Source organism: Cucurbita moschata, unplaced genomic scaffold (assembly GCF_002738365.1).
Source record: "Cucurbita moschata cultivar Rifu unplaced genomic scaffold, Cmos_1.0 Cmo_Scf00002, whole genome shotgun sequence".
NCBI classification, from domain to species: domain Eukaryota; kingdom Viridiplantae; phylum Streptophyta; class Magnoliopsida; order Cucurbitales; family Cucurbitaceae; genus Cucurbita; species Cucurbita moschata.
In genome coordinates, this window is record NW_019268518.1 from 3964024 (window position 1) to 3989972 (window position 25949).

The window sequence follows — 25949 nt, forward strand, 5'->3', positions numbered from 1 at the left end:
GTACATTTTGGGACATTTTACCTAAGATGAAAGTACGTAAAAGAAGTTTGTAACGGAAATACAACCTTGGACAACACGTCCGGGATAAACAAGACAGGGACATTTGCCATATAGCGATAAACAACATGCCTTGGACAAGCATGATTATATATATCAAGCTTATATGCCATGCAGGCTGATACCTATGCAAATATGTCAAATTTCGATAGATGTTCAAATGCATAGTTTCTGTGTTGAATCTCAGAAGAAACATTAAATGGCAAGCTCTCGAACAAAACTACAACCAATTTACATCGTCAAAGCCAAGAACACAGTTATAACAATATACATTCTACACTACTGGCAAACAATACAGAGGTGTTAAATTCATCATCCACCCTTCCGACCGGGAGTATGTTCTAATGCACCGAACCTGGAGAGGCAAAAGAAGTATCTACCAAGGAGCAATCTCACATTCTATCAATCATTAGCTACTCAAATCTAAAATGTGCAGGCCGAAGAGAACTCGAAACCATTCCTTGAACAAGGAACAAAATTAAGATTTTCACTCATCTTTGAGTAGCTAGATTTTTGTGTTGCAGAAAAAAGTTCTTTGACGTTTGGGAAAATAGCTCGCTTTGATCGTCTTTAGAAGTTATTAAGAGAGATGTCACCGGCTGCACGGAGTTAATGAGCAGTTGTTGAAGCTGAGAACATAGATATGAGGCTTCCTGGTCATTTTCACAAGTTTCTGCAATGAGTTGCAGAAGTTTGGAACTCTGGTGTTGAGATAAGGATAGGTGTGGGGAGACTGGGGGTACGAGAAAAGGATGTTGAAGTAACTGAGGAATTCTCCATCTCTCATTGCGGTCCCATGCAAGGCACTTCTTCATTAGATCAACAAGCCAATGGTTACCAATGGGTTCATATTTAATCTCATGATTTGGGTCTGTAATAACTTTGAACTTAGCCCAGAACGTCTTATACTCGGAGAAGGGGGTCCTCCCATAAACCATCTGATAAAGAATGCAGCCAAGGGACCAAATATCAGATGGTCGACCACACTTGATGGTGTTTCCATTTGCATCTTTCTCATTGCACATAAATGCCTCAGGTGACATGTAACTCAGTGTACCCACCTGTGATACGGAAAAATTCAAAAACCAGAACAAGAATATAATTTTGCGTTTGAACGATGCAATATTCTGTACAGTTACCACGTAAAAACAAAAGCATGGAAGGGCGTAAAATCATATTCACCTGTGAATCCCTTTGGATGTTGGTTGTATCGCTCATTATGGCTTTTGCAATACCAAAGTCAATTAGTTTTAAGGAGCCTTTGACAAGAAGAAAATTTGCTGGCTTCAAATCAGAGTGAACTATGCGTTCCTCGTGTATTGTGTTCACAGCTTGTAGAATTTGCTGCCATGTATACGAACATTTTCAATGTAACTTATGCAGACTTGTTAATCGGCAAAAAAAAACATACGCAGCGGTACATAATTTCTCCAACAGAACAAGGTTCCAAACAGCTAAAGGAAAGGATCCAGTTCTACACGACCAATCAAAACAATGCATATGCAACAAATCTCATAATAAACAAAATTTTAAAGCTATAACATAAGGTAAGCGCTTCATCACAATGAATCGAAATTAATAAGCTTTAGAACCTCAGATGCTTGATTTGGAATATTGTGGGTGTGTGTGGTAATCCTTTTTTTTACCATAAGTATATAACTAATCAAATATGAAATTTCTGTAGTTTCAAGATTGATTTTTCTTTTTCCAATTCCCATAATAATATAGTGATACAATTGTGTCTAAACACGGGGTGTACTGTGGTGTTTTAATGGATGTGATGTATGAGAAAATGAAAATAAATGGCCAAATTAAAACCATTAGTTAGCGATAAGAATTGTTACTAAATGCTCAGGCCATATTTTGGAGACTAAGAACACTGAGGGGGAAAGATAGTAAAATGAACATTAATAAAAGTGCACTTATTATTATTGCTCAATTTGATTCTAAATTGGAAGGAGGGATCACCTGCCAATAGAATCGAAGCCAGTTTTCATCTATTATCTGATCCGAGTCAATTTCCTTCCATTTCTGTGAGAGCATGTGAGCCAAATCAATTTCACCATACTCTAGCACCATGTATATATATCCGTCATCTTTGACCCTAGCATCTTTATTATTCGTGGAGCCATTCAATACTTCCTGAAGTAAAGTCCTATCCGTTACCTACAAAAGAGACAGATTCTTAGTTAATCCTGACACAAATAAACATCAGTGACTGATGGCTATTCCACGGTTTAGACACAAAAATTGATCAAACACAGATTCTACTGGAAAACATTTTAGTTTTAGTTTTCTAGTTTTTATGAATCAAGTGTTTAAGAACGATTTCTTTGTTCCTAGTCTAGTTTAAAAAAATATTTTTAAAATCTTAGTCATATTTTAAAAACGAAAAATGATAGTTTTCAAAAATCTGTTCTTTTCAAGTTTAACATAGATTTCAAAAGCGTTTCTGAAATGTGAAAAACTAAGCAAGAAAAGGTTTTAGTAAACAAATGTAGTTTTTAAAATCATAAAACTAAAAAATATTATCAAATGGGGCAAAATATGTTTACAATTAAAAGCTACGAGGAAAAAAAAATTGTTTTACAGTTCTACTCATGGCTTGAAATCTGAGCAGTGGCTGAGAAAGTAAGATGATCAGCATTCACACATTTAAAATTAGAGAGATGTAAAATATGAAAGAAAAAGACGTGCATAAAAGGTATTAAAGTAAAGATACATACCTCATAATCTACAAGTTGTATAATGTTGTTCTTCCCTTTCAACTTATTTAAATACACAATTTCCTGACAGAACCCATAAGCAGTGGCATAATCACGACCTTTAAGTTTAATTTTCTTAAGTGCATATATCGTGCAATCTGATGAGATGACTTTGTGAACCTCACTGCTTCCTCCACTGCCTATCTTGCCAAGTCTTTGATAAAGCTTTCCATTAACCTTAAAAAACAAGTCTGGATCATAATTCCTCTTACGAATTGTTGAACTGCTCTTCCCACTTGCCACTTTTTCTTGTTTCTCTGAACCAGAAGGATCCAAATTCACATCAGAAACTGACTTTTTGGGTACTTGGGCTTTTGATTTTGTATCCATGGCATCCCCTATGAAACCTTTGCCTTCATATGGTTTATCATTATGTTGCAAAGCATGTTTTGGAATATCACTTTCTCTAGTTAACTTTCCCCTTTGCTCATGAGAGATGTCATTTTGCCTTCTAACTTTTTCAGTATCGACAGCACGGCTAAGAGCATGTATGTCATCATTGCCTTTCCCATTCTTGTCCTCACCACTAATGTCCTTTAGAGAAGACCCTGATGTTGGCATCACATTTCTTTTAGCTTCATGTTGAATATTTGCACTAAAGCCACTCAAAGGTTCGGTAGCAATATTACCAACACCTTCTTGATGCAAATGAGAGCAATAGGTCGTTGAATTGAGCATAGGCACTGAACTCGAGTGAACTGACGTGGTGGTTGCATAAGATGGTCCAAATGAAGGCTGACTAACAGGTTGAGCCAAAAAGTCTCCGAATCGCTTGAGTTGATCTTCCATAGCTGGTGTTCTCTGTGCCAGCATCGAAATCCCACCATTGTTCTTCATGTTCATTTCACACTCTGTGTTCGAAAAATTTCGGTGCTTAGATTCATCATGATTTATTACGGTAGAAACTTCTCCTTGATTGCCGGCTATCCAATCCATCTCTGTCAATGCAAGTGAACCCATATGAGATGATAAGTTTTCCCCTCCACAGGCCATTAGATCATGGGCCCCTACAAGTGAAAATAGAATGATATATGCATTGCAAAACTTGGCACAAAACCGTAAACTTATACAATGTTAGAGCCTAATTTGAAAAAGTTAAAAATTTCACAAGTGCTTGTGGAAAACCATGGAAGTGAGGATAGGATATCGTAACAGGAAAATACAAGACACTGGTATTTACCCTGAGATGTCTTGTTGCTGTTAACAGAAAACCGAACCATTTTTTGGCCATCAACATGCTGGGATCCTGCATTTAAAGCGGACGACACATTCCTTGATTGACAACCAGCACCATGCACAAGTTCATCTCTGTGGGCATCAGGTGCGAAACTTCCATCAAAGCTTTTGGTCATCAGGCCTGAAATAGAAAGCGGTGTTACTGATTCATCTGGAGTTTCTCCAATAATAGTCATTGTGCTCTTCGTCTGTTCAATCAAATCCTTCACTGCATGATTTTGATTCAATGAAACTTCATTTTGAGGCTCCTTAACATTCTCTGCAAGCCCAGCCTGCGAACGAGGGTTCCTTGACACCTCTCTTTGGGGAACTAACAAGCGCCTGGGTCTTATACTATTTGTCTGCGTCACACCTGAAATTTCTTATGATTGTCAGACAATTCTTAGGATCGAAGAACAACCATTAAATTAAAACCATTGCCTGAGATCTTAGCAGAATCATATTTCTTCCGGGGTATTTAATACATAACCTTGAGTCTAAAGGAAACAAGGTATTCCTGGAAACTCCAGAGACCAAAAACTAGAACGAATTCTTTATCTAATATCTCTGAGAAACCATAGTTTCCTAAGAACTCATAGTCGCAAAAAAATTTACGATTCTGGAATTTAAAATCCGTGAGATTGAAGCTAAAATTTGAACATAGAAAATTAAACACCACCCTTTTTCATGTCCTACATTAGTTGGTGAACAGCTAATTTCCCTCATAACTGAGGCGAAGATACAGTAGTACAAGAATAAATTCTTCTAATACTAGCTCCAAATTAGAAAAGCGCATAAACACCAGCCCAAATCATCAAATATTCGAATAAATCGAGTAATTATTAAACACAGAAATGGTTACCAAGTGGTCGATGGCGCTTGAATGCAGCTTGAACATGTCGAAGGAAGTCCGGCGGCGAGGAAGAAGAAAATGAGGATGAAGACGACGACGTAGTTTCCGGGATGGTCTGACGGCTCACTTTCTTCGCAAGTTCGGACGGGACCGGAAGGTTAGCCTCCCTGTCCATGGTCGACTCCGAACAGCATTTCGGGATGGAGAATAGAGAAAATAGCAAGGGAAAAGAGGAGGAAAATGAAGGAAATGCTCTAATTCCAGACACTCTGGTTTGGAATCATCTCGATCCAGATCCTTAGGTGAGTTACAGATGCGAGATCAGTGGAAGCCTCCATTGTTGCCGTTCTGTGTGTGTGTGTGTTGCCGTTCTGTGTGTGTGTGTGTTGCCGTTCTGTGTGTGTGCGTGTTGCCGTTCTGTGTGTGTGTGTGTGTGGGGTGCGAGGGAAGGAGAATTTTGAAAAGGATCGCCTTGTTTCGACCCGTCCCCTGTTGGAGCGTTTTTGAAATTGCATTGAATTGTAGTGGGCTTTCTTATTGGGCCTATCGTTTTCTGGACTAATATGGTAAAGCCCATTAATGATTTGGAATACACTTGGGCTTCTCTTAGTTCTAATGGGCTATTTTGAATTCGGCCCATCTCTAGCCTCGGCCTCACCATGCCAACAGCCCAATTTTTCTTAGCTCAGTTCAATTTGGTCTCATCAGCCTCTCGAAGTAATGTTTTTGTTCCCCTTCTACCGACATGAGATCTCACACTCCACCTCCTTGGGAGTGCAGCGTTTTCGCTTCATTCCCCTTTGTAAGGGCCCAGATCCACCGTTAGCAGATATTGTCCTCTTTGGGCTTCCCTTTTCGGGCTTCCCTTCAAGGCTTTAAAATACGTCTGCTAGAAGAAGGTTTACACACCCTTATAAATGGTGGTTTGTTCTCCTCTCTAACCAATGTGGGACATCACAATCCACCCCCTTGGGAGCGTAATGTCCTCACTTCGTTCCCCTCTCCAACCAATGTGGGATCTCACAATCCACCCCCTTAGGAGTGCACATCCTCATTGGCACATCGTTCAGTGTCTAGCTCTAATACTATTTGTAACCGCCCAAGCTTCTTCTTTCCCCTCTCCAACCAGGGTGGTATCTCATAATCCATTTCCCTTGAAGGCCTAGCGTCCTTATTGGCACACTGCCTGTGTCTGGCTCTAATACCATTTATAATCGTTCAAGTCTCACGATTTTAAAACACGTCAACTAAGGAGAGATTTTCACATTCTTATAAGAAATGTTTCGTTCCGTTCTCCAATCGATGTGGGATCTCACATCATAGGAATCAAAATTGTGCGTATGCTTTGCTTGTAAGTTAGGAATGAGTGATTCGTGTAGACGTTTAGGGTTGCAATATGATGATGAAAGTATAGACAAAATTAGTCCCAACTCTTTTTGGCTATGGAAGCTTCACCTTACTTTGTTTGTGGGGCTTTTACCACAAGAATTTTGAATTTATGTAGGGTAACACTTTTTTGAAAGTTTTTTTTAAACTCATATCTCATTGTTTTAAAACCAATTTTGAATTTTAATAAATTTTAGCGTCAAATAGTCAATCAAAATCTTAGTGAAATGGTAGACACGCGAGACTCAAAATCTTGTGCTAAAAAGTGTGGAGGGTTCGAGCTTGCTGTAACTATAAGAGACGACGGCTCAATCAAGACTTCGTTTTGGTTCAGGAAAAGAAAACCCCAACGGGATTTCCCTTTCGGGCTTCCCCTCAAAACTTTAAAATGCGTCTTTTAGAGTTACACAACGGAACCGATATTCATCCAGATACTGTCCTCGTTTCTCCTCAAGGTTTTTGGGATTTCTTTTATGGGCTTCCCCATTACGCGTCAACTAGAGAAAGGTTTCCACCCCCTTACAAAGGGTGTTTCGTTCTCTTCCCCAACCAATGTAAGATATCACAGAAGCACTTTCACCTCGATAATTACCTAATGAGAGGGAGTCGATGTCAAAGTCGTCATTTAAGCGTAATTTCTCTTCTTCTCTTCCGACAATTTTACATTTATAAAATGACATTCGGACACGCTAAAAAATAAATAATTTGTACAAGTAGGCCAAGGGTTGTTCCCTTTGATTTGAATCCAAAATTTATATATTATTGTCCGTACGCCAATTTCACAGTAGTTTCCCAAGAAGTACTTCACAGGTTGTGTTCAAAAGCGGTAACTAATTTTTTCTTTTTTTTCCCTTTTTCAACTCTAAGATTTGAATTGCATTTACATCCTTCAAACAATAGGTTACCCAATTTCAAAGAAATAACAACCCAACGGTTGCTTATAACTATGTAAAGCTCATACTCAATAATAGTTTATATGTTTAAATGCTCGAGAGTCGTCTTCTAACAGCTACAGATTAACGTTAAATTATAAGCTTAGTTTCTAAATTTTTAATTTTGTGTCTAAATAAAGTTTGAAATCTCGAGTAATTATGATAAGGAACTAGATATCATGAGTAGGTGTGGGCTCTTACCAAGTCTAGACTTTGAATCTTGTCTTCGTTAAGTTTGTGAGTTTAAAAAATTGTATGGTGTCTCTTATTAGATACAAAATTAAAAATTTTACCCAAGCCCACTGCTAATAGATATTGTCCGCTATGTATTGCCGTCAATCTCACAATTTTAAAATGAGTCTCCTCACGGTTTTAAAACACGTTTACTAGAGAGAAGTTTTCAAACTCTTATAAGAAATGTTTCGTTTCCCTCTACAATTGATGTGAGATCTCATAATCTACCTCCCTTGGAGGCCCAACATTTGCTAATACATCGCCCAATGTAAGATCCCACAATCCCACACTGGTTGGAGAGGAGAACGAAATACCCTTTATAAGGGTGTGAAAACTTTTTCCTATCAAACGCATTTTAAAGCTTTGAGGGGAAATCCTAAAGAAAAAGCCTAGAGAGGACAATATCTGCTAACGGTGGACTTAGGCCGTTACACCCAATATCTGGCTCGAATACTATTTGTAACAACTCAAGTCCATTGCTAACCGATGTAGGATCTCACACCATCAGACACTTTAACATTCAGTAACTTATTAAACATAAAATTGAAAGTTCAAGATTAAACTTGGGGTTGAACCACCGATCCTAAAGAAAGAGATAAATAAAGTATTTATGACTTTAAGAAACAAAAAGATGTTTGTTTGAGTGAGAAAGGTAAGCATGTATTCAAAATTCAAATAAGGATTAGGGTTAATGAAGTTTGAATGAGTGGAAAAGAAGGGAATGATTTTTATTGAAAATAAATGTAAAGAAGGAAGAGCAGAGACAGCTTTATTCCATAAGAAATGGTGCAGTGGTGATTTTGAGGCAGAGGGAATCAACACCACCACCACCAGCATCAGCAGCTTTTAAGCAAAGCACCCTTCATTATGGAGTAATTAGTGTGTGTGTACCTTAATTTTAGTGGCACTTTGGTTAACCCCCAAAAAAACACCCCTCACATGATTATTTGTTTGTCTTTACACTCTTTTTTTTTTTTGTAAAGTATAAATACTACTCTCATGTATATCTAAAAGAAACATCATCGATTCAACGTATATGAAAATGGTGATCCAATGTAACAGTTTAAGTCCACCGCTAGCAGATATTATCATCTTTGGACTTGTTCTTATGAAATTCCTATAGGAAGAGAATGGTGAATCAATGGAACAATCCAAGCCCACGGTTAGCAAAAATTATATTCTTTGGACTTCCCTTTTGGAATTTTCCAAGGAACATGTTTCCACACCCTTATAATGATACCATTTGTAACAACATAAGTCCACTGCTATTATCCTCTTTGTGCTCGCCCTTTTGGGATTTCTCTCAATATAATAGATATTATCCTCTTTAGGCTTGTGTTTTTTAGATTCCCCTCAAGGTTTTAAAACAAGAGGTTTCCACACAATTGTAATAAATGTTTCGTTCCCCTCTCCAACCAATGTGGAATCTCACAATCCATCCCCTTTGGGGACCTAGCGTCCTCGCTAGCACACCACTCAGTATTTAGCCCTGATACCATTTGTAACAACCCAAGTCCACCGCTAGTAGATATTGTCCTCTTTGAGCTTGCCCTTTCAAGATATCCCTCAAGGTTTTAAAACGCGTCTACTAGAAACAGGTTTCCACACCCTTATAAAAAAATGTTTTGCCCCTCTCCAACCAATATAGGATCTCACACCCTTCACACCGAAGAGTCCACGATGAATGTAGTCTGTATTTGAATAGGGAAATAAGGAAATTGGCTTTAAGTTGGGTTTAAGCATGTTGGGTATGCAGAAATGAATTGATGTTCCTAATCATGGCAGTGGGGTACTGCTGAAGTTTTGTCAATGAGCAAGGAAGATGATAAATCCCAAAACGAAAGGCAGAAAAAGAATTGGAATTTAGAGAGAAAAGGCATACATATCTTTTAGTAATTTACAGGCAAACTGAATGGAGTTTTCCACTAAAAAACTAAGCATGGGGGCCCTTGGGACAACAAAACCAGTGCCACATATTGAAAAAGATTCCTACAACAACAATAAAATACTGATATTGTCTTCAGAGCAATCAATTTACGAGTCAAAATTGATACCTTTATGGCGAATGAATAAAAATTCACATATCCAAAACTCCCACAACTCCCCATATCCATAGTCCCTAACCTCCTATTATCAAAGCTTCATTTTCAACTTCTTGTGCTCAAGAAGTTCCATCTTTTGAGATAAAGCAAACCCCATTTCATTTGCCTTGAAATACTTCTCTACTTTTTTTTTCACATTTTCAGTGTAAGAAAATGGCATCTGCCATGGCTAAACCCAAAACACAGAGAAAGCTTACCAGACAGAGCCATGAAAACCAGAAACCAAAGGCGCAGAAGGCAGAGAAGCCGCCGTCTTGGGCAGTTGTTAGAGGCATATTCAGCTGTAAGTACCTGCAGCCTCAACAACAACAACAGAATCAATTGCCACGCAAAGAGAAACAAACGGAGCAAGCAACAGAAGAGAGTAGCAAGAACTGTAAGAAAATGAGGTGTTCGGGTTCACTGTGTAGCAACACTAAGGTAACATACAGGCTTGAAGTAGCAGCATCACCGGATGCTCACAAGAAAAGGGCATTGGCTTCTTCAATGGGTTCTAAAAACAATGAGTCCTTAAGTTCAAGTAGATCCACAAAAGCTCCTCCTTTGAACGAACAAAATGGTGTTCTATCAGCCACAACTTCATCGTTATCTGCATCATCTTCTTCCAATTCCTCCAATGGTACCTCTTTCAGGGGAATGCCTTTCAGGAGATTCTATGGCTGTTATGAATGTAAAATGGTGATTGACCCTGTTCTTGGGATGACTAGAGATCCTTCTCTTAGAGCAACTATTTTCCCTTGTCCTGAATGTGGGGAGATTTTCATGAAAGCTCAAGCTTTAGAGCTTCACCAGAGTGTTAGACATGCAGGTACTTAAGATTTTGATTCCTCTTTTCTCTGCAACTTTAATGCATTCATTAATTTCAGTTCATAAGGTCTAAGCTTATTTTCTTATTGCACAACTTTTCAGTATCTGAACTTGGTCCTGAAGACACAAGCAAGAACATAGTGGAAATCATATTCCAGTCGAGCTGGCTAAAAAAGCAAGCCCCAATTTGCAAAATTGAAAGGATTCTCAAAGTCCAGAACACTGCAAAGACCATCTCGAAATTCGAGGAATACAGAGACTCCATTAAAGCCAAAGCCATAAAGCTTTCAAAGAAGCATCCACGATGCATAGCAGATGGCAACGAACTCTTAAGGTTCCACTGCACCACCTTGGCCTGCTCATTGGGCCTTAATGGCTCCTCCAACCTCTGCAGTTCAATACCACAATGCAATGTCTGTAGCATAATCAAGAATGGGTTCAAGGTGGCGGCAGAGGCCACTGGAGGGGACGCTGGAAAGGGGATTCTAACAACAGCAACAAGTGGAAAGGCTCATGACAGTGCCGGAATATCATCGGACGGCAATGACAAAAGGGCAATGCTGGTTTGCCGAGTAATAGCTGGTAGGGTGAAGAAAAGTTCAGAAGGCACTATGGAGGATTATGACTCATTGGCCGGAGCAGCAGGCATGTATTCCAATTTGGATGAGTTATACGTGTTCAGTCCCAAGGCAATATTGCCCTGTTTTGTTGTCATTTATGGAGGGTTTTAACTTCTAGCTGCCATTAGTGGCTTCTGTTGGGCAAGAGTTTGTCTGATTGCCTTTGGAAAGATATTGAATTTAATGGCTTTGTATTGTGTTTCTTGTAAATTGGCATTTGGTGGTGTGTTGGGTGGGAATCGACGGTGTCTTGGAGATGGAGATATCTCCACACAAACCGATGGTGGCATTAATTGCACATTCAAATTGTACGTATAATATGGAGACATTTGCTGTACTTCTATGGTTAGAAGTGAAGAGAGAGGACAAGAGTGAAGATAATTATTCCCTATAAACTTGATGACTTCAGGCAATAATTTTAAACAATTATGCATTTACCTAGAAGTCCACTTTTCCAAGAACGCAGTAAATAAATATTCAGAAATTTCCTTCAAGATCAAATCTAAAAATGATCTCGTAGGTACACATATTAATGACAAAAATTAGTTGACCTAAGAACTTCTATGTAGCCTCGTCCCTAGGTGCAGCCTGCCCATCAATAATGCGCACATACGTCGGCAGTTTAGGGAGGGGATGCGAATGTGAAGTCTTTCAAGGCAATTGAAAGCCCACTCTACTTTTTTATCTTTTTCTGTCCTCACACAAGTCCAAGACTAAGTCCAAGTTTTTAACTTGCTACGCGATTTTAAATCGCATCTGCTAGGTAAAGATTTCCATACCCTTGTCATGGAATGTTTTGTTTGTTCCTTCTCCAACTGATGTGGGATCTCGTAATCCACCTCCCTTGGAGGCGCGTCCTTACTAGCACACCGCCCAGTATCTAACTCTGATATTATTTGTAACAATTCAAGTCCATCGCTAATAGATATTGTCCGTTTTGGCCTATTACGCAGTACCGTCAGCTTTACGGTTTTAAAACGCGTCTATTAGAGAGAAGTTTTCACACCTTTATTAAGGAATGTTTTGATCTCCTCTCCAACCAATGTGAGATCTCACATTTTTAATCTACCGTTGACGGTAATTTCATTCGTCCATAACATTCTTTTCTTCTTGTTAACCAAAAAAAAAAAAAAAAAAAACCAACTTTCAAGCTGGAAATCTTCAATTTCACCATGGCTCTTGACGGCTGCCATCTTGAAATGGGTGCATCTATATTACAATAGTATGGTGGCTGTCAAAGCTTTAGTGAACCCAAAATCGGCCATGTGCTTGGTATGGGATTAACCTCACATCCTAGATATGCTAATTAATTTAACCCATACTGCTCGTACCCGCCAAACTTTTGGAAATCTCTAGGTGTTTGATATTGAAGTTTACAAGCCTAGCATTGACTTGGTTTGGAACTTAAGACCCCATTTTTCTTCGGAGAAAGGTTAAAAACTCGAGCTTTGTACAAAACCAAACCAGGGTAAAAGAGCCCCTAGTAAAGAAGCAGGTCTCATTTGGCGCCAAATTTGGATAGCTTTTTTGGGCCATCCTTATAATTTATTTCCAGTCATTGGTAACATTAAAAAAATAAAGGGTAGCAGAAACCTCACGCCGGGCCTGAAAAAGGTAGAGCCGAAGCGCACGGCGTATAATGGACTGGCGAGTAAACTAGGTAGTGGGTTATATGATTGCAAGAAGAAAGCAACATAACGTAAGAATGTTTTCTTTTCAGATAGCAATCTACCACCAACAGTTCTGCCAGAAACATGACATCCTACAGGTTGGTCTCACCTTATCATAGCAAAATATTTTAGAAAATGTTCAATAGCATAAAAATTACTTCAAGAAAATGATCTTCATGACTCAGAGAAATGGGTCTAGAGCAAAAAATCCACATGCATCTTAATTATAATTACAAAAAAGGTAGAGAATTAGCAGACTCACGAAGTACTGTGGGTACAGTAGGCCCTTCGGATCTTGCCAGGGCCCAGAAACCATTTTGTTCGTTTTTGGAATAATCCATTCTGTCCCGCTCGACTTTAGGGTTTGAATTGACTTGGTGGGTTCATGTCTGAAGGCTGCTTCTGGGCTTTAAACGCGAGAAAATACTAGCATCATTTACAGATTAGGCTCCAAACCAGCAAAGATGCAAGGAAACCAGTGCTTGACAACTTATCAATGTTCAATGATTTTAATCTTTTGCATATGCAAAGATGTGGCTGGTAACCAACTAAAATTACGATCGTCTAAAACTGGATTTCAAGGGTAAAGAAAAGAACCATAATAATGTACGAAATTTACCGTCTTTCCTCTCTGGGACCGATGTCATGATTAGTTGTTTAGCATCATCACTTTATGTCACTTGAATATTCCTCCTCCACTCTGCCCATTAACAACAGGATTATCAGTTTAGGAGGAAGCTATCAAAGACTTGACAGGAAACAGTAGTTTGCCGACCGTGTTAACTAACAACGTATTACGCCTGCAAGTCTAAAAGACATTGAAAAAGAAACATAGAACATGAAAATTTGCCTAGAATTGCCTTTTTCTTGGTTAAGAAAAACAGTAGCCTCACAGTTTCTTGAATTAACAGGAATTAACAGTGGATTCATCCTCTGTGTTATGCACTAGTTATCTTCCCGCGAAGGCAGGCCAGGTCCTTGAACAGAGATGAAAAGACCATTGATTATACATCAGCTTGATAATTAACGAAGCAGAATGATGCCTGAATATCTTTTACTCCCTTTATTCTGTAGAATGAATGGATTGAAATGACTAGAAAAGGACCCAGTAACATGTTGAACTATAATAACAAAAACAGACAATGAACATGATCGATATCAACTTTTACAAACATTGGGAACCGTAACAAAATTCGTGGAGATTGACAATTCAAGTTAAAACCCAATAATATAAACTCACATCTTATTAATCGACCTGCCCCCAATTTCAGAATCAAAGTAGATATAGCAGGAAACATCGGGTTGAGTGCAGAGTTAGAAGTGAAAAAACGAAGTGATTACCGTACCATAGACATAAAGGTGGAGTCTCTTTGAACTTTGGTAGCAAGAGCGGCCACTCCTTTTCATGTGTGTTCACTTTACCAATTGCATGGGATGACTCTCATTCCAAGAGAGGTTTACAAATAGATATTTTCCTGCCATGCAGTCCGTACAGGAGTAGTTTTTTTCAACTCGCAACCTCAATCCAGCTTAACCCAGCTCTTTTGACTCCCACCTTTTTGGCAGCCTCCCTCGCTTTGCTTAGGTTATGCCACATCCCCAGCGACGCATAAGCATTTGAAAGTGACACGTACGTTGAAGGGTCATCTGGTGTAGCTTCAAGAAGGCCATTAGCAACACTGTTAATAAGCTTGGTATCGTTACGAGTTCCACACGCCCCTAGCAAAGTGCGCCATGTGGTCTGATCTGGCTCAAACGGCATATTTGCTATCAATTTTTCAGCTTCTTCAGGTAGCCCAGCTAGAGCAAGAAGATCAACCATGCAGCAATAATGCTCTAAATGAGGCTCTAGTCCATATACAGATTTCATGGAATTAAATATGTTTCGTGCCTCTTCGATCAAACCAGCATATCGACATGCAGAAAGCACCCCTAGAAAGGTGATTTCATTTGGATTTAGCCCTGATTGAATCATCTCATGAAAAAACCTGACAGCTTCTGCCGCCCTTCCATTTTGTCCACATCCTACAATGATCCCAGTCCAAGTTACTATGTCTTTTTCTTGTATACAATCAAACAATGTTAATGCATCCTCAATTTCACCGCATTTTGAATACATATCAAGAAGGGATGTTATTGTGAACCCCTCCATTTCATACCCACTTTTGACACAGAATGCATGGACCTGCTTTCCACTTCTAAGAGATGCTAAATTGGAGCAGACTTTCAGAGTGGTTGAAATGACAAAATGATCTATTTCATGAGCCAACTCGAGCATATCTTTGAACACTGAGAAAGCTAACCAGTTCAATCCCATTTGAGCACACCCCAGGATCAAACCGGACCAGGCTATGATATCTTTCCTTGGAAGCCTATGGAACAGTGCTAATGCATCGTCGATGCGTCCTAGTTTTGCATAGAGATCCACAACAATGCTTCCAACAACATAATCCAATTCATAACCACAAGTGACAATAAGACCATGTACTTGAAAACCAACCCTCGGATTTAATAAGTTGATGCAAACCTTTAAAGCACCACCAAAGGTGTAAGAGTCCAATATCGTACCCGAGCAATGGATGTATGAAATCAAATTCAAAGCAGCTTGGTCACAGTTGTTGATAACATATCCTGAGAGCATCGAGTTCCACAGTGCCAGGTTCTCAGAAATGGAAGGGTTGAAGGAAGAGTGTTGGTCAAACAACTTGACTGCTTCGGTCAGGCCATTGCAATTTGAATACATATCAATCAGAGCAGACAGTGTAAAACAACTAGATCCATGCCCCAATTTGGTGACATAGGAATGAATTTGTTTCCCGATGACTAATAACCCATGAAGCGCACTGATCTTTAAAGCACATGGAAATGTGAAATCATCAAGCTTAATTCCCTTTCTGTGCATCAAGGACACAAATTCCAACGCCCGCTGACTCCCATTGTCTGCAAAGCCAGCAATCATGCTGTTCCAAGACACAACATTTGGCTGTGGCATACAATGAAAAAGTTTTTCAGCCTCCACCATCAAACCGGCCTTACTATACCCAGAAATAATGATATTCCAAGTAGTTGTGGTCGCACGTGAAATATTGTGAAAAACCTTCACCGCATCACTCAAGCTTCCACATTTCACATACATATCCATAAGAGAATTCATCAAAATAGTATCACCCTGCAACTTACCCCCATATATTCTTTCTTGAATTAACTTACCCCGATCCAAATCACCCACAAGCCCACATGCCTTCAAAACCGCGGAATACATGTACCCATTGGCCGTCTCAGATTTCGGCATATCATCATACACTCGGAGTGCCTCATAAGGTCTTCCACTATCAGTAAATGCAGAAACCAGGGTGGTCCAAGTAACAATATTTCTGTCAGACATTTCATCAAACACCTTCTCTGCATCTCGTAAATTCGAAAACTCCGCGTACATCGAAATCAAATTGTTCGCAATAAACACATCGTTCAAACACCCAAATTTCCTCAAGTAAGCATGAAGGGAATTGCCTCGCCTGAAAGCTCTAACTTGCGCGCAATGGCGCAATTCCTTCGCTATGCAGTTCGTAAACATGAGTAACAAAAACGTGGGAATTATACTATCCTTCTGCAGGCATGTTCGTACGTCTTGATGAGAAATGTGGGGTTAGCTTCAGCTACGTTACTGTGCGCTAAATTTGGTATCTGCATAGGAGCTCGAACTGTAGGATTATCGAAGTTTCTTGTAGTGTACAAGAATATGACGGTGGTGTAGCATGGACAAGCGGCGGAAGGTGGGTTTTGATGGGGCAGAGCATTTCGAGCTCTGTTGCCAATGTTAAGAATGTCTGAAATCGGCAGGAAGAGGAAACAGAGTTTTGCGAGTTTCTTATGGCTTTCTGCACTTGCTTCTCCAACTTCGGCTTCAAATCAAGCTCTCCAGTCCAGACATTGATCATTCAAGCTTTCTTTCTCGACTAAATTAATAAAAATTTTAGTTTAAGAATATTTTTAAAACAAAATATTAATTTTTTTATGTCGGATTTTTTTAATTTTTTTAATTTAAAAATATTTTTTAGATTAAAAGTATTATTAAAACTTAAGTTTAGAGTATTTCTATTAGATTTGAACTCATTGAATTCTAATTTTGAGTTGGAAGAGTGTTCTAAGTAAATAACTAAACAAAAACAAACATGATTAGCTTTCACAATAAGAAAAATAAAATTGATATCCACCTACGGAGTCTCCATACCGTTTGCTTTCTCAGATGCAGCGTTAAAGAGCTATTCATAGAAGTAGTATACTCTCAAGTTTCATCCGGGATGTAGAGGACCTTTCATTAATTAGCAATTCTTCATTCGGATCCTGTAACAATGGGACGAAACACTTTTTATGTTTTATTGATTCTAGTGAAATCGAAAGGATAAGCAGACATTGGTTCTCATCTCATCAATTGCAGTAATGTGATAAAAAAAAGTGTGGAGCCAGTTGACTAAGGCGAGTATTGTAGTTTACATTCTCATAGATCCAGCAGCTCCGACTCTATCACGAGGAATCAGGCGTAGTTCAGAGCCGTGCTTGAGGAAGACATTGCCTGCAAAAAGCACATCAACCATAAATTTCAGCTTCAAATGGAATATTATGGCCACAATTGTAGGCTGTTTGGCAGTAGGAATATGTAAAAGTTTATGGCAATATCGACCAATATGTTAAAATTTAGAACAAACACAAAATGTATCTCATGCTTGAGGAAGCACCCGGCGCAGGATGTAATCCGGGAAGAATAAAAGAAAAATACAATCTGATTTCGAGTTTCAAAGGTAAGGTTCTTAACATTCGCGATGGGCGTTAAAGAAGAAAACATCAATTGTTATGTTTTAGCTTTCGGGCAATGGTGGTGCCTTTGGCTCATGAAACACCAATATCTATAACAGCCCAAGCCCACCACTAGAAAGATATTGTCCTCCTTGAGCTTCCTCTCAAAGTTTTTAAAACGCGTTTGCTAGGGAAAGGTTAGTATTCCGTTCCCCTCTCACGGTATTTACTCCATCCATATATCAACTGTTTTTTCTCTACGTAAAACAGTTCAGCATATGCTTCTATGGTTGGAAAACTTAAATAACAAGAAGAATAAACAGAACAGAAGCAAGGACAATGAATTGTAGAGCTTAAGAATAGAACCATGACTTAGCTTACCAGCACTTTGCTGAGGGTTGATTCCAACGCCATCTGTAAGGCATACGATAAATGTTAACACCTAAAATGAGAGGCTAAATGGCTGAAATGAGAACTATAATATCAGTGCATCTAAAAGCATATGTGCAATGTGAATCCAAGGACCATTATATGGCTGGTACAAAAGTCTCTACAAGAGAAATGTTGTGCTTGTATTGGATTCTTAGATATTTTCCCCATAAAAAGAATAGTGCAAAGAGTATCTAACTGTAACGGCCCAACCCCACCACTAGCAAATATTATCTGCTTCGGTCCATTACGTATGGCCGTCAGCCTCATGGTTTTAAAATGCATCGGCTAGGGAGAGATTTCCACACCCTTGTGAGAAATATTTCGTTCCCCTCTCCAACTGACGTAGGATCTCACACTAACACCTATCAATGTCAGCAACAACAGAAACATGACAACGGTCCACATCTCATAGTTTACAAATTCTAATGCACAACCTCCGACCCTTCTTCCATAAGATATCAGTGAAATCATGAGGCAACTGAATAGCTAGCTCAAGCACCCAGCAGTTGCAAATAAGCTCAACTATTTGCAAGTTCAAAGGTGTTGGTTTTTCTTTATCTGGGAAGAAAAGCCTAAGTACTTTAGCTTCCATATTAGTACTTGTACAATAAAAACTATTATGAACAGGAATCTCTCTGACCTAAAATACAAAAAAAATACAAAAAAAAAAAAAAAGAAAGAATCACTAGCACTCTCATGACAGGATAAAAAATATGAAGAACAATGTAGGAAAGTTCAACTAACATCAAAGATAACCAACACATTTCCAAACGTGCAGTAGTTTGTTCGATGACATTCGACTTTTCTCATATTAAAGTACTGTTGACGATCTTTTAACACTCGAATCTTCAGAGCAATAAAATTCAAATAAGCTATAGTAATATGGTTTGGATACAGATTGACACCACTCGATCAATGAAGTAATTTGGAACGATTCAAGAACAACTTACGTTTCTGATGGGGAAAACCCCAACTTTTCATCAATAAGAAAGGGCGTAATTACTTTCTAGGTAAGATGAATAAGAAATTGCGCTCTAAAACTAATACTAACCTATCTGCCAGGCAAAGCCTAGCACAACAGGTTAAGGCATATACCTCCCAACAGAGGCTGAATCTCTAGGCTCACAATTGAACTCATAAATGATAACAATAATAACAATGACTGATACTCGTTTCTCTATTGTGGGCGCCAGGAACTCAATACCATTTCTAGTTTCTAGAACTACCTGAATCGGCGATTTCCGATCCCAAATTGTTAAATACAAGAGACATTTCACGCATGCAGAATCCAATCACAATCGAATCAAAATTCAAGGAACAAATCAACACGGAGGCAATCAATTACCATTGGTGATGATGGCACCTTAAATTCTTCAGCGGCAAATTTAAGGACAGCGGTGAATGGCGCGGCCTCTGGAACACTAAACCTGAGAGTCAAGGAAATTGAAAGACCGTAAGATTGGATCTTAAGTCTGAACAGGGAGAAAAACCCTAACAACGAAAGATCAAAGGTTTAAGATTACGAACACTTTGAAAGGGAGCTTAGGGTCCGAGGTGAGGGTCACTTTGAAGGAGACCTTTCCGCCACCAGCACCCGCCATTTTCGATCTCTGTGGTCTGACGAAGCTTGAAACTCGTTTTATTTATATATATATTATCACTTTTAATTTTTGTATTAAATTACAAATTTTAGATTCATTTTTTAACTTTAAAAAATATTTAAAATATCTAATAAATGCTTGAATGCTGAATTTTATATTTAATAGGTCTGAAAATTTTAAAATATTTCTAATAATCGATTTCATGTCTAATAAATTTCGAATATATACAAATTTTTCTATAAATAATTCATTTTTTTTAGGTATAAAATTAAACGTGTATTTAATAGAACCTTAATCTTTCCATTTTAATTAAAAAAAAGTTAAAATAAGACATAAATCAATTAGACATTAAAATACACGTACGGAATCTTAACTCAATCATGACTCAAGTTCGGTACGGTCTCCTGAAAAAATATTAAGATATTAGAAAGAGAAGATAGCTTTTTGGAACCGCCCTACCTTAAAACGCAAACAAAAGACCGTCGAAAGTACCCGACGCCAATTGAACGAAAATTAGCCAAGAGCGAGATCATTTTTGGATGTTGATCGCCAATTGTACATGTCGAAATCATCGAGTTTAAACATCACAATAATTCCGAAAAATATCTGTCATGATTAAGTTTTTTCACATGCGTGCTTCAAACGACCCAGTGTTTCTAAATTAGGGTTTCGGTTTTAAGCTCATAAGTACAATATTAAAGATGCTTGTTCTTCAAAATTCAAGTTTCGATGTGCCTCATAAAGAAATATTAAGATATTGGAAATAAAATGTCGTTTTTCGTTATTTTGCACTCTAACAAAACAATCGAATTAAAATATATTATTAGTTCACACGTCAACCCAATCCAATTCATTATTTTGCACTCTAACAAAACAATCGAATTAAAATATTAAAAAAAATGTATGTACATGAAAATATAGAAGTAGGGATTAAAAAAGAACCCATAAATTGATCACAATTAAAACAGCTGTCATTAGAGGCCACCACCCTACGACGAACGATTTCAAGCCATTTGAACCACTGCAGACGAGCTTGTGGTCATGGTAACTACACACCTTGTGGTTCCTGCATATTAAGAATATTTAGTATTGAATTATAGTTTAACTTTTAATCTTTTATTAGAGTCAAATATTTTTTTTTATTTATTACTCATTTTATTTTATTAAAATTAAAATTAATATTTTTAAATTAATTTTTCTAAATTTTTACCTGCCGGAGCAAAAGCTGACGACGTAATCGGCGGCGTTGCAGGTGAAAATACTGGTCGGATCATCGTACGCATAACTATACGCCGTCGGACACGCCTCCTTAAATTTCTTAGAGTAAACCGTCGGCCGGCAAGTCGACGGATTCCCATAAGATCCTCTGCAACAGTACTCATCGGTGTTAAACACATCGCAGGCGCTCCGGCAGGCGATGACTTTCCCTTTCGATTTCACCGCCAATGCCGACGGGCAATTGGATCTCAAATCGCTATCGCAGCCGGCCAGGCCGCACTTTCCGGTTCCGTTGATTGGCGTCACCGCCATAGGCAAATTGAAGCCGTCGACGAGGCTGACGTCGTAAAAATCGAGGGCAGCGAGGGTGAATTCGGCGAGGGATGCCGGAGTCTCTCCAGAGCCTTGACATTTGAGGGAAGTTCCGCAGGCACCGGTTTGGCATTGCCCGTTTCCGGTCTGGTCGAAGTTGCAACCGGTTCGACCCCATATCCGACCGGACCAGCCTACTGGCGCCTTGAAAACTATGGATTGACCGCGTTTTAGTGCAAAACCGCCGCCGTTGAAATGCTCTCCTGGGAAGATCGCCGGCCAGATCGTTTCTTTGCAGTTGTTTATTATGGTGAAAGTTCGAGAGCTCTCCGATGTTCTTATTTCTGCCGTTTTGCCAATAAAAATTAAATAATAAAATATTTTATATTCATTCATATTAAACAATTTTTTAAATTATAAGTTAAATTTAAATCTGTTTCATTTTTTTTAGTTACTTTTTTAATAATGTTCTAAGGAATCCACGTGGATTTTCTAATTCTATTATGATTTAGAGGGGATTGGACTTTCTCCGATGTACTTCATTTCCCGCTTCAACCCATGTGGGATCCAGCGTCTTCACAATCCTATGTCCTTAGGGATCCAACGTCCTCGTTGGTACACCGCTGCTGTGCATGACTCTCTCACAATCCGCCCCCCTTAAGAACCCAGCATCCTCACTGGTACACTGTCTGGTGTCTGGTAGGGGTATACATGGTCCGGGTTGGATCGGATTGGAGGATTTTTTTTACCCAACCCAAAAATTCGAGTTGGTTAGTTGGTAACCCAACCTAACTCAAAACTTTTCACAACCCACCCCAACCCTCTATTTTCGAGTTGGGTTGTCATATTTTTTTAGTTTTATTTATCCACCATTTATAATCTTTGGCATACAATGTTAGATAAAATATATTAAAAAGTTTACACACAAACATAAATCAATCTATAACGATGGACAAAAAAAAACAAATTCAATAAAAAAACAACGACCAAAATTTGTAACATATTAACATAATTCAACATTGTCATAAAACTAAAAACAACTAAATATCGAAATTTCTTGATAATTAATTAAGATAAGAAAAATATAAAGATAGATCATGAAATTAAATAAACAATACAAATCATTAGTTCAAAGGTATTGTATAAACAAAAATAAAAAAAATATATACATATATATATATATATATATATATTTTAATTGAAATATGCTTATTTATATGTAGCTCGTCCTAAACTATTAGAAAAATAAAAATATATATAAGTTGTGATATAATAATGTTGAAACAAATAGATAATAAATACCACCATGCCAGACCCATTAATTCAGAAAGATTCTTAATATATTTTATATATTTTTATTTAGCCATGAACGGGAAACCGAACCGATTCAGTTTGGGTTTAGAAAAAATGAACTCAATTCTATCTGAAATGCTAATCCAACTCAACCCAACCCAGCCCTATAGTTTGAGTTGGGTTGGTGTGGGTTGTCGGGTTAAATGTACACCCCTAGTGTCGGGCTCTAATAGAATTTGTAAATGCCCAAATCCACTGGATATTGTCGTTTTTTGACTTTCCTTTTCAGGGTTTCTCTCAAGGTTTTTACACCTTTATAATGAACGTCTCATTCCCCCTCTCCAACCGACATAGAATCTCACAGTTAAAAATTCAAGTTTTCGACATCTTAATTGAAAAAACAGTGTATAGTCGAGATTGAAAATTAAAAAAAAAAAAACAAATAAAATAGAAAATTACCTGATGAGAAAATGATTAGAATGAAGAAAAAGAGAGAGATTTGATGAAGAGGTGGAGCCATGTTTTTTTGGTACAAGAAAAGTAGAGAGTTGAAAAGCATTTATACAAAGCAAAATGAGGGGAAGAGGAATAGAATTGGTTTGGAGACAAGGATAACTTGGACTTTAAAAAATTTAATAAATAAATAAATAAATTAATTAATTAATAAATAAATAAAATGCATTTTTGGATATTCCTTCCCTTACCCTTTACCTCAAGTTTATTCAAAGGTTCTTTACTGTCTCTAATACCCCACTCAAGCGAAACCCCAATTTCTTAAACTTCTTCATTTTCCAATAATACCCCTACCTTCTTAATTCAAATATTTATATACCCTTTAAATAAGATTATTAAAAAATAATTATACTTAATTTTAAAAAAATTAAATGAACTCGTTTTAAAGTTAAAATTATAAATTTGGTTCATATAATTTTAATATCTAAAATTCCATCGATCTCCTATTTTTCACTGATCTCATATACATTAATACAATCAACTAAGCACATGGGTCAAATTGAAAAGAACGTCCGTTCATGTTGTTCTAAAAATGTGATATGAACAAAAACACCAATTATGCAATATAAATTTTAAGAAAAATTGTGAAGAAAATGTTGTAATATTCATGCCACATTAAAATATTTTTGGATGGCTGCAAATTTTGTGCTGATCATAATCTAGAGTCATGATATTTCTTTACTGTATTTTTTATTTTAAGGTTACATCTATCTCTTGGCTAAGTATGATCATAAAATAGGAAGATTACAACTCTTGAAATATCTTATTTAAGGTCAAGCGTTTACATTTTGAAAGATAGTAGTAAAAAGAGCATTCATGCTTTCTTTGAGATTGAAAGATGGATCATGTCAAGCTTGAATGATTTTAAACTACATAAAATTATAAAGAAACTTAGTATTTGTGAACTAAAGATTTGCATATCCAGGTGTTTACGAGGGTTCTTAGATTCAAGTAATCAAGGTTTCTTTATTGAAATGTGTCAATCCGATAATAATATGAACAACTCATACGAACAAATTATAGAAGATTTAAACACAAATAAAAACCCAAACGTTAAATACTAAATTGAAACGAATTTTTCAATATCGATAGCATAATAGAAATTAGTATCATATAATATGAGTTATAGCTATCATATGACCTGACTTTAGCTTCTTTTTCGTAGCGCACATGCCATTAAAAGTAACTTTGTGTCTCTACCCACACTTAGGCAACTCAAAATCAAATTGCCTTCAATAAATCAAATTTTAAAATATAATTTATTTATTTTTTTTAATTTTTTTTAATTTTTAATACCTTTTATATTCCAAGCTACTTTAAAAATATTATTAAAACTTTTGATAATTTAAAGTTATTTATTTATCTAATATCGTAAAAATTTGAAGTTTCCCGATCCACGAGTTTAATTTTTTTTTTAATTCTTTATAAAATAAATAAGAATTGATTTTTTTTTTTTGTTATAAAAATTTCTAAAAAAAAATGTTTTACATTTGTAGGGTTAGGGATTAGGTTGGCCATTACCATCAACATCATCACCATTAAAGTAGATTTTTAATTTTAATTTAATTTTTTATTTTTAATTTTGAAGATAATTATGACTCCAATATGCCCATCATTGATAACTCACTCTCCAAGAATCCAATGGAAAGCAATCTCTCTTCCATAACTTTAACCCCACAATTTTCTTTTTACTTATATTAAATAATTATTATCAAAATTCATAAATAATACGAAGTCGACGTAATTCAACTGATTAAAATATTATATTTTTTTGTATCATTGTTTTGAAACTAATTGAGTCGTTAAACAAAACGTGTTCGAGATCCATCTCGAACACATCGAATTGAATGTTTGAGTAGTATTGAGCCACATACTGATTCAATGCAAGTTCATTCATCCGACTATTATTGACCATTCAGTCTCAAAAGTGAGTAATATTAACCAACTCGTCTCAACATCGGTTCAACTTGAGTACCAGCTTAAATAAGTGTATGAGGCCAAACATTACACCTATGCAAACTTTTATTGGTAAGTTTACACCTTAGCTCAAATTACAGGTTAACGCTCACACACCCATTTGAAAATACGCATAGACAAATATCAATTAATATATGAAAATTGAAATTTAATGAAAAATTTAACACGTCTGGATAAGGGTTTTTTTTTTCACTCTATAAACAGGGTGTTTAATAACCTGAGAACCCGACCAACCCAAACCATAAAAGGTTGTGTTAGGTTAGATTATTTTTCGATCGGGATTGAGTTGAATTTTTGAAACACTCAAAATTTGGGTTGGTTTGCGTGTTGACATTTTTTAATTAAGTCAGTTAAATCAACACAAAAAAAAACGATTATAATCCAACCAATTCGTATTTTATTTTTAAAATTATTATGAAAATTAAAAATATTTGATATTTTAAGATCCAACTAAAATAAGATTTTTAATTAAAAATAATAATAACTGCACAATCCAACTTAACTAGAAAAGAGTGTAAATTAAATTGAATTATAAATTCTATTTGAGTTGGGTAAAAAGTGGGGACCGAAGGCATGGAGTGGGGCCACGTGGAATTTTTATTAATGGAAAATCCAGTTGTCACACGTGTGTTACTAATCATATTTACCACTAACCACACCGTTAATGCAATCATGCTCTCCATCTTGCACTTCCATTTAGGCTTTCTTTTTTTAAATTTAGCCAATAATTAATTTTTTAAAATTTTATTAAACCTTTCAATTAGGCTTTTTATTTAATTGAAAATACGAGAAAATTATAGAGAATAATATAAAATTATTGGGATCCAATAATAATTATTTTTTAATTGGCTTTAAAAATAAATAAATAAATAATAAGCATAGTGGGCCAACCCGCTCGTGCGCTGCATGCTAGGCCTGGCCCATTAACTCTGCTTTTGAAGCCCACATGTGAAGACCCGCTTTTTAAAACCCTCCTTTTTATTTACCCCTCAAAAAGCTCCAATAAATATTAATTAATTAATAATAAAATTAAATAAAATAGCTTAATTTGAACTCAACACAATTTTAGGCACATTTCCCTCACCAAAATTTCTCCTTTCAAACTTATCACTATTATTTTAAAATACCCATTTCCCCCATTTTATAATAAACTTTATATTATAATAGA

General features: G+C 36.9%; 4 protein-coding genes across 7 annotated transcripts; 1 reads left to right on the forward strand and 3 right to left on the reverse strand.

The window, feature by feature from the left end:
* Nucleotides 1-185: 185 nt before the first annotated feature.
* Nucleotides 186-5248, reverse strand: LOC111458643 (probable serine/threonine-protein kinase mps1). 2 transcript variants are annotated; one of them, XM_023101414.1, is made up of 6 exons: nt 4900-5248; nt 4003-4410; nt 2784-3760; nt 2026-2223; nt 1240-1401; nt 186-1118 (listed from the first exon to the last, which is right to left on the reverse strand). In XM_023101414.1, the coding sequence occupies exons 1-6, from the start codon at nt 5063-5065 to the stop codon at nt 549-551; spliced, it is 2481 nt and encodes an 826-aa protein (XP_022957182.1). In that variant the 5' UTR covers nt 5066-5248; the 3' UTR covers nt 186-548. The 2 variants fall into 2 exon arrangements, with proteins under 2 accessions (XP_022957182.1, XP_022957174.1); XM_023101406.1 differs by having other exon boundaries at nt 2784-3829.
* Nucleotides 5249-9403: 4155 nt separating this feature from the next.
* Nucleotides 9404-11210, forward strand: LOC111464480. Its single transcript, XM_023108701.1, has 2 exons — nt 9404-10352; nt 10454-11210. The coding sequence occupies exons 1-2, from the start codon at nt 9698-9700 to the stop codon at nt 11080-11082; spliced, it is 1284 nt and encodes a 427-aa protein (XP_022964469.1). The 5' UTR covers nt 9404-9697; the 3' UTR covers nt 11083-11210.
* Nucleotides 9752-19500, reverse strand: LOC111464431 (pentatricopeptide repeat-containing protein At4g08210). 3 transcript variants are annotated; one of them, XR_002714036.1, is made up of 8 exons: nt 19395-19500; nt 19213-19294; nt 17817-17849; nt 16873-17214; nt 13988-16597; nt 13261-13341; nt 12904-13048; nt 9752-9835 (listed from the first exon to the last, which is right to left on the reverse strand). XR_002714036.1 is itself a non-coding variant. In XM_023108641.1 (5 exons), exon 5 carries the CDS (start codon nt 16213-16215, stop codon nt 14149-14151), a length of 2067 nt encoding a protein of 688 aa, XP_022964409.1. In that variant the 5' UTR covers nt 16216-16597; nt 16873-17214; nt 17817-17849; nt 19213-19294; nt 19395-19500; the 3' UTR covers nt 13868-14148. The 3 variants fall into 3 exon arrangements, 1 of the variants encoding a protein (XP_022964409.1); XR_002714037.1 differs by lacking the exon at nt 12904-13048 and having other exon boundaries at nt 9772-9835; XM_023108641.1 differs by lacking the exons at nt 9752-9835; nt 12904-13048; nt 13261-13341 and having other exon boundaries at nt 13868-16597.
* Nucleotides 19501-20278: 778 nt separating this feature from the next.
* LOC111464513 (thaumatin-like protein) lies at nt 20279-22884 on the reverse strand. The gene is made up of 3 exons (XM_023108745.1): nt 22751-22884; nt 20679-21342; nt 20279-20534 (listed from the first exon to the last, which is right to left on the reverse strand). Exons 1-3 carry the CDS (start codon nt 22848-22850, stop codon nt 20399-20401), a joined length of 900 nt encoding a protein of 299 aa, XP_022964513.1. The 5' UTR covers nt 22851-22884; the 3' UTR covers nt 20279-20398.
* Between the last annotated feature and the right edge of the window lie 3065 nt (nt 22885-25949).

What these genes read in the sequence shown, in the direction of transcription:
- LOC111458643 (XM_023101406.1), bottom strand. Translation starts at nt 5,065, where the DNA reads ATGGACAGGGAGGCTAACCTTCCGGTCCCGTCCGAACTTGCGAAGAAA. An exon ending in CAGCAACAAGACATCTCAGG is followed by an intron (nt 3,830 to 4,002) that starts GTAAATACCAGT and finishes TTTCACTTGTAG; the next exon opens with GGGCCCATGATCTAATGGCC. An exon ending in ACATCCAAAGGGATTCACAG is followed by an intron (nt 1,119 to 1,239) that starts GTGAATATGATT and finishes TCCGTATCACAG; the next exon opens with GTGGGTACACTGAGTTACAT.
- LOC111464480 (XM_023108701.1), top strand. Translation starts at nt 9,698, where the DNA reads ATGGCATCTGCCATGGCTAAACCCAAAACACAGAGAAAGCTTACCAGA. An exon ending in CCAGAGTGTTAGACATGCAG is followed by an intron (nt 10,353 to 10,453) that starts GTACTTAAGATT and finishes ACAACTTTTCAG; the next exon opens with TATCTGAACTTGGTCCTGAA.
- LOC111464431 (XM_023108641.1), bottom strand. Translation starts at nt 16,215, where the DNA reads ATGTTTACGAACTGCATAGCGAAGGAATTGCGCCATTGCGCGCAAGTT.
- LOC111464513 (XM_023108745.1), bottom strand. Translation starts at nt 22,850, where the DNA reads ATGCTTTTCAACTCTCTACTTTTCTTGTACCAAAAAAACATGGCTCCA. An exon ending in TCTAATCATTTTCTCATCAG is followed by an intron (nt 21,343 to 22,750) that starts GTAATTTTCTAT and finishes GCAAAACGGCAG; the next exon opens with AAATAAGAACATCGGAGAGC. An exon ending in GTCAGCTTTTGCTCCGGCAG is followed by an intron (nt 20,535 to 20,678) that starts GTAAAAATTTAG and finishes CTTAATATGCAG; the next exon opens with GAACCACAAGGTGTGTAGTT.